This window comes from Rhineura floridana, chromosome 9, assembly GCF_030035675.1.
Source record: "Rhineura floridana isolate rRhiFlo1 chromosome 9, rRhiFlo1.hap2, whole genome shotgun sequence".
In the NCBI taxonomy this organism is placed as follows: domain Eukaryota; kingdom Metazoa; phylum Chordata; class Lepidosauria; order Squamata; family Rhineuridae; genus Rhineura; species Rhineura floridana.
In genome coordinates, this window is record NC_084488.1 from 26,439,312 (window position 1) to 26,456,472 (window position 17,161).

At 40.8% G+C, this 17,161-nt stretch overlaps 1 protein-coding gene across 4 annotated transcripts in view; it reads right to left on the reverse strand.

The window, feature by feature from the left end:
- The window catches only part of ATP8A1 (ATPase phospholipid transporting 8A1), a 191,980-nt gene that overhangs the window by 76,830 nt on the left and 97,989 nt on the right, over window positions 1–17,161 (reverse strand). For all 4 annotated transcript variants that reach the window (XM_061584305.1, XM_061584306.1, XM_061584304.1 and 1 more), the window contains 4 exons: window positions 11,535–11,604; window positions 4,878–4,962; window positions 3,414–3,553; window positions 2,281–2,419 (listed from right to left, as the gene is read on the reverse strand). In XM_061584305.1, coding sequence (XP_061440289.1) covers window positions 2,281–2,419; window positions 3,414–3,553; window positions 4,878–4,962; window positions 11,535–11,604 — 434 coding nt within the window. The remainder of the gene's footprint in view (window positions 1–2,280; window positions 2,420–3,413; window positions 3,554–4,877; window positions 4,963–11,534; window positions 11,605–17,161) is intronic.

The following is a 17,161-nucleotide window of genomic DNA, read 5'->3' on the forward strand; positions in this document are numbered from 1 at the left end:
GGACCAGCAGCTTCAACTGATCCATGAATTTGTAAGCATAAGACACTGACTTTCTTATTTCCAAAGGCGCATCCCAGTCTGACTTGACTAATTTCTGAAAGAGAGGTGGAACAGAGACACCTGTTTTGCCAGGTTTAGGTGCATTTTTCACTGTGGAGGAAACTTTTTTCAGGAGGGACACTGAAGTCTAATACTGCCACAGCTTTACACAGCAATGGCAGATAATGTGATTCTTGAAAGAGTCGATTGGAGGTGCTCTCCATTTTGGAACCATCACTCCATTCATCTTCTCTGTCATTGGGATGTGCAGTATCCAACTAATCCTCCACCTCAATGGCATGCTGAGCAGCTCAAATAACCTTGCACTTTCTCCTGGTCATTCTCCTTGGACCTAAATGTGGGTCTGGGGACCATCTCCCTCATCCTCTGATAAAGGCAATGGCACTACCTCCAGGCAGGGGTGTGTGAGAGCCACCCTATTAGCTTGTGCTGGTGATCTGGATGGGGGCAGGAGAGTCTTATTCTGTGTCCCTGATAGCTCTTTAGGCAAATGTGACAGCAATGCTTCTGTAAATTGTTTTAAGACATCAGCACTCAGTTGAAATTGGACTGGAACTACTTGGGACTATGGCAGTGTTTAGGAAGAGGAATTGTCAAAGCCTAATAATTCCTTACCAGATGGAGACTCAACCATGGCTGAAGTCTCTGTATTCACAACAGATGGACTTACTCTGATAACTCCTCATGTCTCCTGGCTTTAAGCAATGTGGTGGTGGAAGATCTTGCATCCTATGGAGGCCTGTGCTTTCCACAGCTTCCCCACACACCTTGCCCAGCAGTCATCCAGGGGTATTGCTGCTGGCACTAGTGCTGCTGCCTCCAATATTGGTTTCATAAGGGAAGACATGCAGTTTGCTGACCCACCGGCAGTACTGGAGTAATCCACTCCTAAAACATGGCTTTTGCCATTCAGGGTATCTGCTGTATGACAACTGCAGAGGCCTCAAGGCCTGCCCTTCTGTGTGATATAATCATTGCTCTGGTGAGAGTGGCTGCTGGGCTAGACAGGAAAAAGATGGGGAAAATGAAAAAGGGCTTTGTGGAGCACACAGGCCTTGTGGTGGGTGTGACGGTCCGACTTCTGTCTTTCCCGTGGCTGATGCAGCAGATTGGCTTGTAACAGATGGGGGGAAACCCAGAAGACATACAGAGGGAATGAGAAAACAGGACGAGCTGAGGAAAATAGACGGAGTTCTTTTTTTATACATACCAAAGCAGAGGTAATAATTAGAATCACAAAATGACAAAAAAGGGGATAACTAAAGGATATTAGCCAAGGATTTATTAAAAGGCATTAGCCAAGGATATGGCAAAAGCAGAAAGATAAAAGAGGGCTGCAGGGATATGCTGAGGAAAAGAGAAAAACGTATGAGGGAACTAAACCCACCTGGAGACATTCAACACTCAAGAAAGAATGCACCTTCACCCCTGGTTACAAACATGCTTGTTGGAACATGAAAGATTAAGCCTCAATGGAGACAGATATAGGCTTTTGCAAATATGGTGTCCAAATGGATGAGAAATGTTCACCTCTTTATATAACCCTAGAAGGCCAGAACACTAATTTGAAATAGTAAATAAGGCAAATACATTTTCTGGGGCTATATGGATACACTTCTGAAAAATCTATTACTGCCACAAATATTTTGAATCCCATAGCTGCTGCCATCACTTCAGGATGGGCAGAGATGCAACCACCTCCTTCTCATTAAGCAACCTCATTATTAAAATGGCTATACTTCAAGATATCATATAACTTACACTTGAGTGATTGTAAAACACCTTTTGTATGTATACAAAACATTTTGGATTCTGACATGATCCTCTGGTGTTGAGACAAAAACTTCTTTGTTGGAGATACTACAAAACTACCCTTTTGGCAATGCAACAACTGCAGGGCATACTTCTTAGAGACTACCCTATTGATGCACAATCTGTTATTGTCTGATTTCTTTACTAGTGCTAAAAATGTCCCTATTTTTCAATCAAGGATCAAGATGATATTATTGTGTAGTTTTCTTCTTCCATGAAAGAGAAGAGAAATTTGATAATGCATGGGTAGTGTGTATAACATAAGTGAGAAATATCTTCTCTCTCTAGTTCCCGCATGAATTTACCCAGTACAACTTGGCCAAAAAAGGAATAAAAAAGGAAACATCAAATAAACCATTTGTGATACAGCTGTCTCTAATGCCTTAAGGGAAATTTCTAACACATTACCAATGTTAATAGCAGTCTCTTGCTTATCTCCAGTAAGGATCCAAATTTTAATATCTGCTTTCATTAGCGTTTCTATTGTTTCAGGCACTTGGTCTTGTAACTTATCTTCTATGGCTGTAGCTCCAAGTAACTGAAGATTCTTTGAAAAGAACATATCAGAGTATTACATTTTAGTCTTCATTACTATTTTGCTTTGTTCTATTTTTTTTTTGAAACATTTTCTTTTAAACCAGGTAAGGAGCAGATGGTTTCCATCTGGATCTTTCTGGCCTTATCATTTCTGGTACTAGTCATGCGTCTTAAGGGCGCCCATTCTCCCTCTTGCTACTTAGGAAACTACTGGGCATTTGGCTTTTCATCAGTAATGATATTTTAGAGAACATGGGTAAGAGATCTGGGAACAGCTGGCTAGGAAAAGCTTTGGCTCTAATTCAGGGCTGTCCTGTCAATAATAGCTCTATAACTGACCAGACCAAAGTGAATAAACTCAGTGGGCCAAGCCATAAAAAACTGTATTTGATGAAGCTTAAACATTTAAACTGAATAATATTTTGTTTCAAATCAATGTTTTGGGCATATTTTGTTTTTCCAAAATAGACTTATGGCACAATTCAAACTACTTCCCCCTGCAGTCAGGGCCACCACCGCATTTGTAAACCTGTTGCTCATGGTGGCTGCAGCAGAAGGTGGAGGGGCAGAATGATTCTGCCCAATCCAGACCTGATTTCTGCACCAACTCCAGGCTGGCACAGCCATTAAGCCCTAATCGGGTCTAATGCCATCATATGGCAGCAGTGTGACTAGCATGGGATCCAGTGATGATGACTGACGACAGGCAACCCAACTATGGCTCTCCTGACAGTTTGTTCGGCAGCATCCAACAGGAGGCTGGCTCAGCCAGGAGAGCAGGATTAAGGGGTGTCTTCACCTAATCTAGCCCCCGCAGCCCAACATAAGCGGGGTTTTAATCGCTCTGTTAGAATACTTTATCAAAGCTCACTTCTTTTAAAATTGTTTGATCAAATTGAAATGATAGTAAATGAAACTTCTAAATATTATCAACATAAACTTCAATAAAAATGCTTTACATGCCACAAAAAAAACAACGTATTTAAGCAACATATATCACCTACTTTTTCAATTAGTTCATAACTCTCTTCAAGTTTTAGTGCTCTGTTTTGTACAGATGTTGCAGCTCTTTGATAGACATTTAGCCACTCTTGGTAGTCATTTTCTGAAATCTCCGCAACAGCAAAACAAAGTGTTCTCAAGCCTAAAGAAATAAATGGCCATACAGTGTTCAGTAATGCCGCCCTGGGCTCCTACTGGGAGGAAGGGCAGGATATAAATCAGATAAATAAATAAATAAATATCAATTTCTTTACAATTTTACAGTATTGTTTTTATATGTTACCTCACACTAAAAGCATCCTTTTTCATCTGAGTTTGCATTAAAAAATAGACATTGGACACACAGCCACAGAAGTTGACTCAATTTTATCACACATTCATATGTGTGATATGTGTGACACTGAGAAACAGCATCTGATCTGATGCATCCTTTTTTCCCATTTTTTAAAAATCTAACTTCAGATTCAGTGTCAAAATTTATGCCAGTATATAGTAGTTTCACCTTAGTGTTTTAATCCAAATATTTACAATGTCCAGGGATACTAGAAACAATGGGAACTATTATAACTTTCCAACCACACTGCTCTTCCTCCTAAATAGTATTACATCTCAAGCAAAGGAAAGATATTCAGAGCACCATGTGACAAAACTATTAACCTTAATACAAAAATAAATATTTAAGCAGACTAGGACATACAATAAATCACACAAACATAAACAAAAAGAGTGTGCTAATTTGGTTAATACTCTGAATTACTTGAAAAAAGAAGAAATGCTATGCTGAGTCAAGAAAATTAGTTATAATTCAAAAGGAAGTGACCACTCCACTTCACTGCCTAGAAAGTGTTCCTCTCAGAGGAGAAACAGCTTATATGCGAGCATCTGACAAGCATAATTACAAGCACTTGTCACCAATCTGCTACTCTCCAATGAAAAATCATAACCTCCTTTATAAGAGAAGGGCTATTGTTTTCTGGTACAGGTAATTACTAAATGTGTCAAATGGTTTTGAACCAATCAAAATCTTACATTTCAAGATGAACCCAAAACTTATTCGTTCACACAAGCTCTTCTTCCTTTGATACAAATGTAATTAATAATAATAATAATAATAATAATAATAATAATAATAATAATAACTGCTGCCATATTGCTACTTTTATGTGTGACTAGATCAACATGGACATAACCCTACAGACAGAGCTTTAATGTCCTTCATATTATCTCACACACTATCTTTTTCAATGAGGTCATTTCACACATTAAGTCTAATGTAATCAAAGGTAGAGAAATAAAGTTATGTACATGTTCAAAGCATCCCTAAGAGAGGAGTCAGAAGGAAGAACAACTACACCATACTGCACTAATGAAAAAGTGTTTTTTACAGTAATCACCAATTGGTACAAATTCGTAATATTGGCATTGTCTTAATGGTTTTATTCACACTATTATGCAAATGATAATACCTTCTGTAGCGAACAGCTCTAAATGTTTCAGAGTAATTTCCTTGTATCTTGAATTTTCAGCCAGGCGATCATAAATTACCGTGTCCTATAAATGACAAATAATAAACTGAAGCAAGTTTTTTTTTACAAAGCAATGGGAAACACATAAAAAGAGGATATATATTTCTATTAATAAATATATTTCTATTGTGGCATTGTCATTTATTTCAACTTATTCTTTTATTTAGAATATTTATGCCACTTTTATTCATTTATTTAGAATATTTATATAACACTTTTCAACAGAAAGTAAACAGAAGCTTTTTATTTGAAGGGAAGACAAAAAAGTGAATTTTTGATTCTTGTTATTCAACAAATTTCACAGCAGTTTTATTTGCATCAGTGCATAAATATACAACCAACCTTCACAGCCTTTACTGGACTGTGGTTCAGCTGCAAATTTGATGTGTAACTGATTTATAGGATCTGCATTGCAGATGCTTGCAATCACTTGTGCTATTCTAGTATTGGTGCTTATGTCAATGCTGGACTGTCCCAGGCCATACACTTCCTCTTTAAATAGGTACATTCTTTTGAGTACACTGCCTCTAGTCTAGACACATCCTATCATGTAGATGTCACATCTGTCCTTTGTCTTCTCTTGATCACCTTTCCTTCTCATGTATTTGATGCTTCATCCAACTGGTCCGATAGCTCATCAGTCACAATAATGTAGTTTTTTTTAGGGTGGTGGCAAACAGATAAGTAAACCCTAGTCATAATGTAGTGCAGGAAATGCAATGTGAAATAAAAATAAACGTAAGATCTAAGAACAGTGAAAGGACCAGGCCAGACCCAGATGTGCAATTCATCCTGACCATATGAATATAACAAGAACATCCTGCAAGACAAAACACAGATAATTTGGAGACTGTTTCATTACACCAGTCACATGGAAGTTATTAAGAAATATTTCTTAATATTCTTAGTAGGGCAGGGAACCTCTGGCCCAGGGACCAAATGTGCCCCCCAGTCTCTCCATTGGGCCCATGAGGCCATTTGGGGGAAGCCCCTCTGACTTGTCCTACACCTGATGTCATACATGACCAGAAAGGCCATAAAGCCAGAATTTAATGGTAGACACTCAGGATTTTGGACTGGGTGGGGAATCTCTGGTCCATGGGCCAAACTTCACCTGCCAGGCCTCCCCATTTGGTCTGCCAGACTGTTCCAGGGAAGCCATGCTCACCCACCTTACACCTAATGTCACGCATGATGTTAGGTGTGGGGTAGATAAAGAGGGGGCTTCAAAGAGGATTTTTACAGTCTGGATTAAAAGAGATAGTGGAACCTACAGTGGCCCACTGTGATTTGTTTGCAAAACACTTTGACAGTAAAACATTACTCTTCTCCCAGGTTCTTAACTGGAGGATTTGGAGGGCTTCTATTGTATAGCATTTCTAAGAAGGGTGCTCCACTGCCATACATATATCTTTTACTTTTAATTTTTATTAACTATAAGTTGCTTTGAGTGCATATATTTCTGCAGAAAAGCAACTAACAAATTTAATAAATAAATAAAATAAAAAGCAGCCATTGGGAGACTAAAGTGGGCTCCCAATTACTGCTTTGCTAGAACAAGGCTTGCTCCCAACTGCTGGGTGGTAGGAGAGTGCCTTGTTTAAGGAGGGGGAAGCAGTTTCCATTCCATTCTATGGCAGTGACAGCAAGGGGAGGAAGGAAAGAATTAAACTCCCCTGCCACTAGGAAGTGAGAGAACTTTTTATTTCAAATTGCAGGCTTCTTTCTCGAGCTCCTCTCAGTGGCAGCAAGAAATTTTGATAGGTGGGAGGGATGACCCACCAGACAAACATGTGATGCCATAATGACATCATGTGATTTTGAATGCACCCACCCACAAGTCAAATTTGGCTTGTGAGACCAGTGCTGATAAGGATCTGGCCTGTGGAGCCAAAAGGTTTGCAACGCCTGCACTAGAGAGAAACCAATAAAGGCAAAGCTTCTAAACGACCTAGTTGTACTTTACACTCAGGTCTGTCAATTGGGAATGAATTGAATCCACAGTTCTAGCAATGAGAAAATGTTGTTCAGCTAGTATTTTGACCATCCCCATCCCAGGATCAGCATTAGACTAATCCAAGGCCAACTTCAGAAATGGAGTAGGCCTCCTGAACTGGAAGCTCATTGTCCAAAAGGTCCGGAATTGTCAAAATTTAAAACTTCAAATTGATTGCTAACAGGGACAGAATAGGAGGCAGAAGACTTGTTAGGAAAACAGAATCTATCAATCCTTGATTGTTTATGTTTAGGAAGCAGTAAACGGCCCTCTGGACTAGCCACATATTTAGTTTTGCCTATCTTATTTAATGTAAGTGGGTAAGCAATACTCTCAGAAAAAAAATGCAAGCAAAAATCTGTAAATACAATTCAAACTGTAAAACAATAAATCTTTAAAACCAATAAAACACTAGAAGAAGATAATACCCAAAACATCCAGTGCCAGCTAAATCCATTGTTAAACAGAGATTAAAAGATATGGATGGCCAAGAGCTTTATACTTTAGCCAATGAGCCATGTTCACCACTCTCACTGGGCCTGACTTTGTCTGCTTCTAAACAGTGTATGCCATGCTTACTTCTACCTAAGTATAAAAGAGCTGTTCTGGTGGCATGTCTCAACATTTTACTTCAAAGATTTTAGAGGGCAGATTTGCTAAATTCCTAGCAAGGATAGGTACTAGCTCTGTAATCAACTGGAACTTGAAACAGTTTCCCATGTGTTTTGTAGCCTTGTCACTACTGCTTGATTCTTTATTTATGTTTTTAAAGATGTTTTGTTTTAAACCCGTTTCACTAGATTACATTATTCGGAATCGGCCTTAGCTAAACTTTATACACTTAAAAAAGAATATAATAACCTACTAAAATACAAAAGATCAACCTATGTCACTTCATTTTGGCATCGGCTTGGAGTGGCGGCTCTTAATTCTAATCAGGAGAACTTCTGGAGATTGGGTCGAAATTCTCAGTCTGATAACTCCCATATCTCAATCCCTCCAATCCTCCTCGAGTCTTGGATTTCCCACTTCCAGGCAATTTTTGATGATCCATCCTCCTTGGACCAACCCTCTTTTACTATTCCTATTGATTGTCCACAATGGCCCCCAGTAACTGGAACTGAAATAGACAACTTGATCACACAACTGCGTTCTGGAAAAGCCCCAGGCCAAGACTTGTTGCCAGCTGAACTGTATCAATCTTTTCCTTTATGGTGGCGCCCTATTCTTGCCGCCTTATTTACTAAAATCAACGAAACAGGCTACATTCCCCTCAGTTGGAAAATGAGTATTGTAGTCCCAATATTTAAAAAAGGAGATCCCACTAAACCATCAAATTTCAGACCCATAAGCCTTCTGGACGTTGTGGCAAAACTGTATGGGCGTTTCCTTCTACATAAACTCCTTGACTGGGACAAGGAGCAAGCTGTTATATCAGATGCCCAAGCAGGATTTAGGGAAGGGGCCTCAACACTACACCAACTGTTTATTCTCCATCATCTTATCACGCATGTAAAGATGAACCTGCAGTGCTCTCTATATTTAGCGTTTATTGATTTCTTGGCCGCCTTTGATTCTATTAACCGTCGTTTACTTTGGAGTAAACTTGAAAAGGCTGGCATTAATAAAAGATTGCTCTGGCTTCTCCAATCCTTACATCAAGACACTGTTTTAAGAATTCGCTTAGGTCACAATGGTCTTCTATCCCAAAAAATTCCAATGAGGAGAGGAGTAAAACAGGGCTGCATACTGGCCCCTTTCTTGTTCAACTTTTTTATCAATGATATAGTCCCGGCAATGTCCTCTCCATCATTTTTTCCACCTTCAATCAAAGATAGAAAAGTTCCGGTCCTTTTATATGCAGATGACTTACTCCTACTCTCCCAAAATAGACTAGGCTTTAAACGAATGCTCTCACAATTCCAGACATACTGTGCCGCTCAATGTCTTCATATTAACTACTCAAAAACTAAAATAATGATTTGCAGAAAGTATAGTAAAGTTAAATCCATCTGGCGCTTAAATGGGCATACAATAGAACAGGTCCACACTTTCAAATATTTGGGTATATATATTAACAACAAATTGTCATGGGCTCAACAGTTGGCCCATATTAAACTTGTAGCCCTCAAGGCCCTCAGCCTCTTGAAGAAATTTTTTTACTCCAAGGGCGGCCAACTGATGAGACCCATGTCCAAACTTTATATATCAAAAATTCTTCCAAAAATCATGTATGGGTGTGAGATCTGGGGCCCTTCTCTACGGTCAGCCCTAGAACCTATTCAAAACACCTTCTTTAAGCAAATCTTAGGCTTACCCAAAGGCACGCCGGCGGCCCATATGAGAATAGAACTTAACTCTCCCTCCTTAATGGCCAGAGCCGACCTAGCGTTTTTACGCTTATGGAAAAAATTCTCGGAGGCCAATCCATCCTCACTGACCAAACTCTGCTGGGAGGTTCGGCTAGAAAAAGGGGGTTGGGCAAAAAATTTTTATGCCCTGGGCATTCAGTATCTTCTGACCCCTTCTCTGCTCGCCAGTTTTAATTCAAAGGCTCTGTCTAACCAAATTTATGATAGTGACGCACAACAAGATATCGCCACCTCCCATTTTTCCAAATGGTTTACCCATATTAAACCTAATCATACATGGCCTCCCTACCTAGATGTTCTAACAAGCGCCCCCCTCAGAAGAGCTTATACCGAATTACGATTTCAGGTGATGCCCTCGAACTATCTGTATGGTCGATACCTTGGTATCCCATATGCCGAAAGGCTATGCATAGCAGGATGTAGAGTGCCAGAAGACCTAATTCATTATATGCACGATTGCCCTCTATTTTCTTCCCCACGAGCAAAATTTTTATCACCACTGATCCCAGCGAATAATAATAACGACAATAAGTCTCAGACTTTGATTTTGTTACTATCTGCTACACAGCCACACATGATAATTTCTATTGCAAACTTTGCTTTAGCGGCAAAGAAACTGAGAGCCTCTTATTCTGGGAATAGTTGATAAAATTAATTTGCTTGAAATTTTAATTCAATTTAATTGAGGATGTTTATTTTACAATGTGTTAATGTATATGGTTTTTCTGGGAATAGTTATTATAATTAATTTGTTTGGAATTTTAATTCAATTTAATTCAGGATGATTATTTTACAATGTGTCAATGTATACGGTTTTTCTGTTGTAACAGCCTATGGCTACAAACAATTTATTATAAATAAATACAATATATTGAGAATTCAGAATATTATAAATATAAACTCTGTTTTTAAAGATGTTTTAGAGTGTTATTAGTGTTGTTGTTTGCTGCCCTGGGCTCATATATCTATATATGAGAAATAGATGGTTAATATGTTCTCATAATCTTAAAAAGTTTATTCATATTGACAATGGTGTTGTTTCAACGAGATCAATAAAATATTTCTTTGTTTTGTTTCTTAGAATTTTTTCTCTTAAGCAAAAACAATTAAAAAAAATAAGATTGTGTTGTATTTAAGTTTGTAAAGATATCTCTTAAGTATAATGTCACACCTCAAAAATCAAGATTAATCATATAGAAAGATGCATGAACATCCTACTGTTCTCCTGGAAGAGAGTAATCTGTTGTGAACATTCCAAGTGAACACGTACAAATGTTTGAGGGCTTACACACAATAGTTTTGAATGCTCAAAAACTCCACTCACTGCCTCCAATCATCTTCTGCCCCAGGATTCCTGTAAAGGCAGAAGTAGTGGAGGTGTGGCAATCACCAGCATCTTCTGTCACATGAAACTGGGCTTGATTTACTTTCAACCTAGTTTCCAGTGAGAGAAGATGTTCAGTACATTGACAATTCTGAGAATGCAAAACCCCTCTCCCAAACCCCACTTCAACATTCTTGGTACATAGACCATCTTTTTCTATTATTGGACACTGAACTGGGATTACAAGACCCAGTATCTCCAATGAAAGAAGATGCCCTGAATGCCTGTGATGCTGAAAAGGTCACAAAGGCCACCTTCTCACTATTCCTGGGCTCCTACTGGGAGAAAGATCAGGATACAAATCTAATAAATAAATAAATTACATAAACACAGAGCAGCTTCTCTCATTAGGGATGCTGGGATGCTAAATTGTAGCATGAGACTCTGAAGTTCAAAGGAATATTTATTGATAAAACTTATACCCCGCCCTTCTTCATTTAATGTCACCTATCATACAAATAACTAATTTACCACATGGTAAATGTGGGAAAGTCTTAATAAGACCCACTACCATTAACACACATTAGAAGTTGTGCTAGAAAAAAAATCACATTTATTTATTTATTTCATTTGCATACCGCCCCATAGCCGAAGCTCTCTGGGAGGTTTACAACAATTAAAAACATTAAAAACAAATATACAAATTTAAAAACACATTTTTTAAAAAAGCAATTCACAGTTTTGTTCATACAGACAGCAAACCAAAACAATCATACAAAACCTCACCACTCTGTAAAATGGTCATCTGTACTGGGCCTATGTCTGGCATATTGCTTCAGAGCTGAACAGTGACACAAAACAGCGCAAAGAAATTTAAAATGAAAAAAATATCACCAACAACTTACAGCCCCTTTGCAGTATAGTCTTAATTTTCCTGAAGGTGTGCGGACAATCACAGACATTCTTTTCCTAGAACTGAAGGAAAGGTAAACTCCATTTCAACATTTTAAGAAACTTTTACAATAAACATATATAAGCATTGGTTCAACATATTTTGAAATGAAAGCATGTTTGCCACAGAGAAATAATTTAGAGAAGGGATTGACTGGAGTGGGTTTAGCTCTTCCTACCGTTTGAAAGCAGGAATGCAGGTGTCTCAAAGGAAACCTTTGGGTCTGATATCTTAAAACACCAGTTACATGCTTGAAAACTTAAAAAGCACAGAAAGATAGACAAGAAAAACACAAAATAACAATTACAACAATAACACTCCTGACCCCCATGAATATAGCAGGGCACTGATACCATCTTAATGAATGTAATACTTAGTACATATTTGCAACTTCAAGCAGCCTCAAAAAATTGGGAGCAGCCTTGAGTCCATTATAACACCAAGTAGAAACACTGTTCAGATAAGACCAACAGTCCCATCTCTTATGGTATTATAATGGACTTAAGTGGGATGTTCAAAAGTGGCCCAAAGAGCAGGTGGGGGAAAACAAGGCTGCCTAGGTGATGGGGAGAATGTTCTGTAAAATTCATCTCCCATATGCTGCCTAAGCCAGGCATGCAAATGCATCTTATGATGGTGAACGAGCTAGGATTAGTCCATATAGCTGCTCTGTAAACCTGTTGAAAAGGAGCATTAGTTGAAAAAGGAGCCTCAGCCTCTCTGATGGAATGTGCTGTGATTTTGGAAGAAGCAGAAGTGCATGGCATCATAAGGTATCACTCTAATCTTAATCTACATAACTAAGTGGACACCTTCTTGCCCAGATTTGAGAGCAGAAAAGAGAAAAGAAAGTGTGTGTTATAGTAATATAAACTTTTAGGTCTTGCATGTATCCAGGAAGTGCCAGTCCTTTTCAAACGGGAAGGGGAAGGACAAAAGATTGGAAGGATAAGTTCCTACTGCCAATGAAAAGCTGAATTCACTGAAAGCAAGGTCCGTCCTCAACACAACCCCTAAAAACACACATAAGTGCTTCACCATTGATAAGGCATTTTCAGGTCTGATACTCTTCTTGTTGATGTAACAGCCACCAAAAATAAGATCTTAAAAGATGTAAGATGAAGGGACAACAGACTAAGAGTTTGAAGGGAGGTTTCTGTAATGATGAGAGCACCTTGTGATGGCATGAACTTTTTGTTGCCTCTGACATGCTCTGCTATCAATGAACCCAGGAGAATCACTGCCCAAGTGGGAAAGGCTGCAGCTGCTGTTTGCAGACTTCAGAACTGAGTGCTCCCCTGATGGATGACATGCACTTTTCCTGTTGTATTGTTCATCCTTAACAGAACTTGCTGGAGAGTCTTCACTGACATTATGCGTTGAAAAGCAAGCCTTGTGGCCCTTAGCGTCAAACAGTTTACCTCTTCTTGATGGGAGACCATGAATCCTGCATGACTGGACCACTGCAATGGGCTCCCCATCCTTCATGGGCTTGCATCCATCATGATAATCATCTATGGTGCAGCTCTCAGAAAAATGCCTTTTTAAAACTTCTCCTTTCACAACCACCATCCATGTAATGTTCTTACTTCCTTTTTCAGATATACCTGGATATGCTGGCTATTTGACATAGGAAAGACCGCTGCAAAGGACGTGAAAGATATCTGGCCCATGGAGTGACCTGAATCACAGACACCATCATCCCCACACATGAGCCAGCAGCATCAAGTCAGTCGATCTTGTGGATCATAGGAACTGATCCACCATTGGATCTTGAGGATCCTATCTTGAGACAAAGTCAAGGCGTCATTGTGTCTATGGAGGCATCCTGGTGTTCTATTCTGGTCAATAGCATCATGTGACTTTGGGGAACATTGAACAGGAAACCATTGTCTTTTTAACATGCTACTTTTATCTGCAGGTCCTGATATGCTGTGTCTTTGCAGGGTGATTGAATCAGTAGGTCATCTAAGTACAGGTAAATACCCTCTGGATCCAGAGGTAGGTCACCAGAGTCACCATAATCTTGGTGAAGGCTCTGGGGGCCAATGCCAGTCCGAATGGCTTTGCCTGTATTGAAAATGCTGTTCTGTGTATGGAAACCTAGGGTATCTTCTTTGTACCAAGTGAATTAAAATGTGAAGACGTTTTCTTGAGGTCTGTGGAAGCAAAGCAGTCCACTTCTTGTAGCACCTCTGGTTGCAATGCCAGCATCATAAGGAATTTGCAGTAGATCACAAAGATATTGAGAAATTTCAGGTCGAGAACAACCTTGCAAGATCTATCCTTCTTTGGCACCACAAAGAAGATGTAATAAATGCTGAAGGATTCCCCTGCAGAGATCAATTATTTTGCCACAATATCTAGCAGATGTTGCACTGCAGTATAGAACACTGTCCTCTCTGCAGGACTGGATGGCAGCGGTGAAGATAGAAAGCAAAGTGGGGGATGGGCTTTCAACTTCAGGCAGAGCCCTTGCTTGATAGTGTTGAACATCCAATAGTTCAAAGTAATGGCCAGTCACCACTGAGAGAAGTGGGTCAGATGTCCTCCACTTGGCGGTCTGCTGGAGTTAGAATTGTTTCCCACCTTTAGTCTGAGAGGTGGATGCATAATGGATGGCAGTTTGCTGCTGCTGACTTGATGAATGAACCTGGACCAGTTCCAGATGGCACAAGGATTCTGAAAATACCAACCTCTTCCCGAGGAACCCACTGGGTGAAACAATTGAGAGGGATGAAAGGAACTCTGAAAGGATCGTGTGTCTTCCTTTCCTGATACTGAAGGCATGGTTTTTTATCTTTTGACCCCAATAATACATCACACAGTGTATTGTCTCCAAAGAGCTTCCCACCTACCAATGGCTTAAAAGAAAGGTAAATGTGAGCAGCCACCTCCACCTCCTGTAGCATAGCTAAAGAGTGTGCTGCACAACCACCTCTACCCAGGGCCAGATTAAGCTGAGGAGGACCCCTAGGCTGATTGGTGTTTGGGGCCCCATATCCCCACCCTTCACCTACTTTTCTGTTGTTTTTTGCGGCGCGTGCAGGTTTGCCATCAATCAAGATGGCGGCAGAGGTTTCCCTAAGGAGCTGAAGCCTCTGCCACAAACTTTGTTGATGGCAGCAATGCATGCGTGTAGCACGTGTGTAGCACACATGCATGCCATCAGCCAAGACGGCAGCAGAGGCTTCAGACCCTTAAGGCCTCCATCTTTATTGATGGCAAATCTGCGTGCCGCAAAAAACAACGGAAAGGTAGGTAAAGCGGGGGGATGGCGGTCTGCGGATGCTTCTGTGGATCACAGAAGGAGAGCGGAGGGCCTCCTGTAGCTCCAGGGGCCCTCGGGCCAGTGCCCCATGGGCCCCAAAGAGCTCTGGGCACCCTGTAGCTCCAGGGGCCCTCGGGCCAGTGCCCCATGGGCCCCCAAGAGCTCCGGGCCCCTAGGCTTCAGCCTGTGAAGCCTAATGGATAATCCGGCCCTCCCTCTACCTCTATTGCTCTGGCTGAGAATTGAGTGATGCCCATCATGGCATCAGCCACAAAAGCTGTAGCTCCAAATATTTTCAACAGGAGTTTCTGCATTCTTCCAGGATCCTGTCAAAGACAATTAAAAATATCATCAAACCACAATACTGAGGCCCTCACAAACACAGAGTCTGCACAGGATACCCTTAAAGCCAAGGCTGCAGTCTCAGGTACCCTCAACTCCAGGTCCAGCTTACGTTGCATAGAATCCTGGAACTGCACAGCCCCATCCTTCGGATGCATTCTGGACATAACCAACACTTTGATGGGGCTGTCCACTGCTAGTAGTTTCAGCTGATCTATGATATCTTGGTCTAAAACATACATCACAGACTTATGGTTCTGTAAAGGCATCTCCCAAGCAGAATTATTTAGGTTCTTAAATATAAGTGGCACAGACACCAACACTGAGCTCAGTTTAACATCTGGCAGTACCACTGTTCCCCTGGAGATGAAGGGGTCTGACTTATCTCCTGGAGGGTTAAGAGCAACAGTTGCCATTACCTTACAAAGTAAGAGCATATAATGAGCTTGCAGAAAGAGTCTATTAGAAGAAGCTTCTTCCATCTCAGAACCATCACTCTACTCACCCTTCTCAATGTCTAATTGCAAAATATTATTTGCTGGTGCAACAGGGGTTGAATCCACATCCTGTAAAAACTGCATTAGACCAGTTCCTACGGCCCCTGTTTGATCGTCTACTTGCAGCAGTATGAGATAGATTTGTTCTAATGTTCCCTAGGTAAAAGGCAAAGTAAGAGCTTGGGTAATTTGTTGCTGATGAAGCACTGTCACTGTCTGAGAAGCATAATCTGGCCTCCTTGAAGTAGGGTTAACCCCAGGAATATTTCTCAACTCCTTTGTCAAATCTGCTAGCAAAGCCTTCTTGATAACTTTCAGCATTTCACCACTAAGTTGCAGCTGTGCTGTAGCTAACTGAGAGGGATGAGGAATGTACTGGCGATTACTTTGAGTCTGCACCTGTAGTGACTGATGAAAGGGGGAAACCTCAAACCCTAAAAGCTCCCCCCCCGAATTTGACTCAGGCACATTGGTGCTCTCCAAATACTGGACACCTTCATTCTTTGACAGGTCCCCCTCTGCCCTTATCTCTGGAAACGAGGTGGGAAGGATCTTTGGGTGCTATTCATGTGCCCTTCATACCTCCATCCAGAGAAGGGGTAGGGAATTTTTTTCTTGCTGATGGGCCAGATTGTTGAGGCTTCAAAATGCAATGCTGGGCTGTTTGAACACCATTTGGAAGCCGCTTGAAGGCTTGCTCAATGGAAACTGCTTCTCCCTTCTTGTGCAGCGTGAAGTGGCTTGCAAAGCCCTTTGGAAGCTCTATGAAATCAGATATTTAAGGAGCAGTGTAGGGCGGGAGGTGATTTCCATTGAATGGAAACTGCTTCCTCCTCCATGAGAAAGGCACACTCCCTTCACCCATCAGCTGAATAATCACTCTGCTCCTGATTGTTCTTTTGGAACCCCACCCATACCCACCCCACATCTGACACTATGAATGACATCAGGCGTAGGGTGGGTGAGTGTGGCTTCCTCAGAATGGCCTGGCAGACCAAGTGGGGAGGTCTTGCAGGCCATTTTGGCCCACAGGTCAAAGATTCCTCACCCCTGGTCTAGACCCCTGAGTGTCAGCCATTAAATTAACACTTTATGGCCCATTTGCTGCTGGGGAAGCTTCCCTTTTCCGTTATCATTTCAGATTGGCAGTCAGTAATGTTAGAGGCAGGAGCGAAGAGTGGACTTTTTGTGCGATACACTCCAAAGGCTTCTTGGCCTGACTCACGAAGATGTGCACCTAGCCGAGTTTTGCAAACAGTGCAGGGCCACAGGAAACACACGTGTTTTGTTGGTGGATGCAGCAAGCCTGGCTCTTACAGTATTCCCCATTGTTGTAGTAATGGAGTGGCCCAGAGCAGATGGGGAAAAACACAAGCAGAAAGGCACAAAAAGAGAACCAAAAAAGATCATCCTGAATGTTACTGAACCAACAGAGGATAAGAAGTGGGTATAGGAACACAAAATGACCAA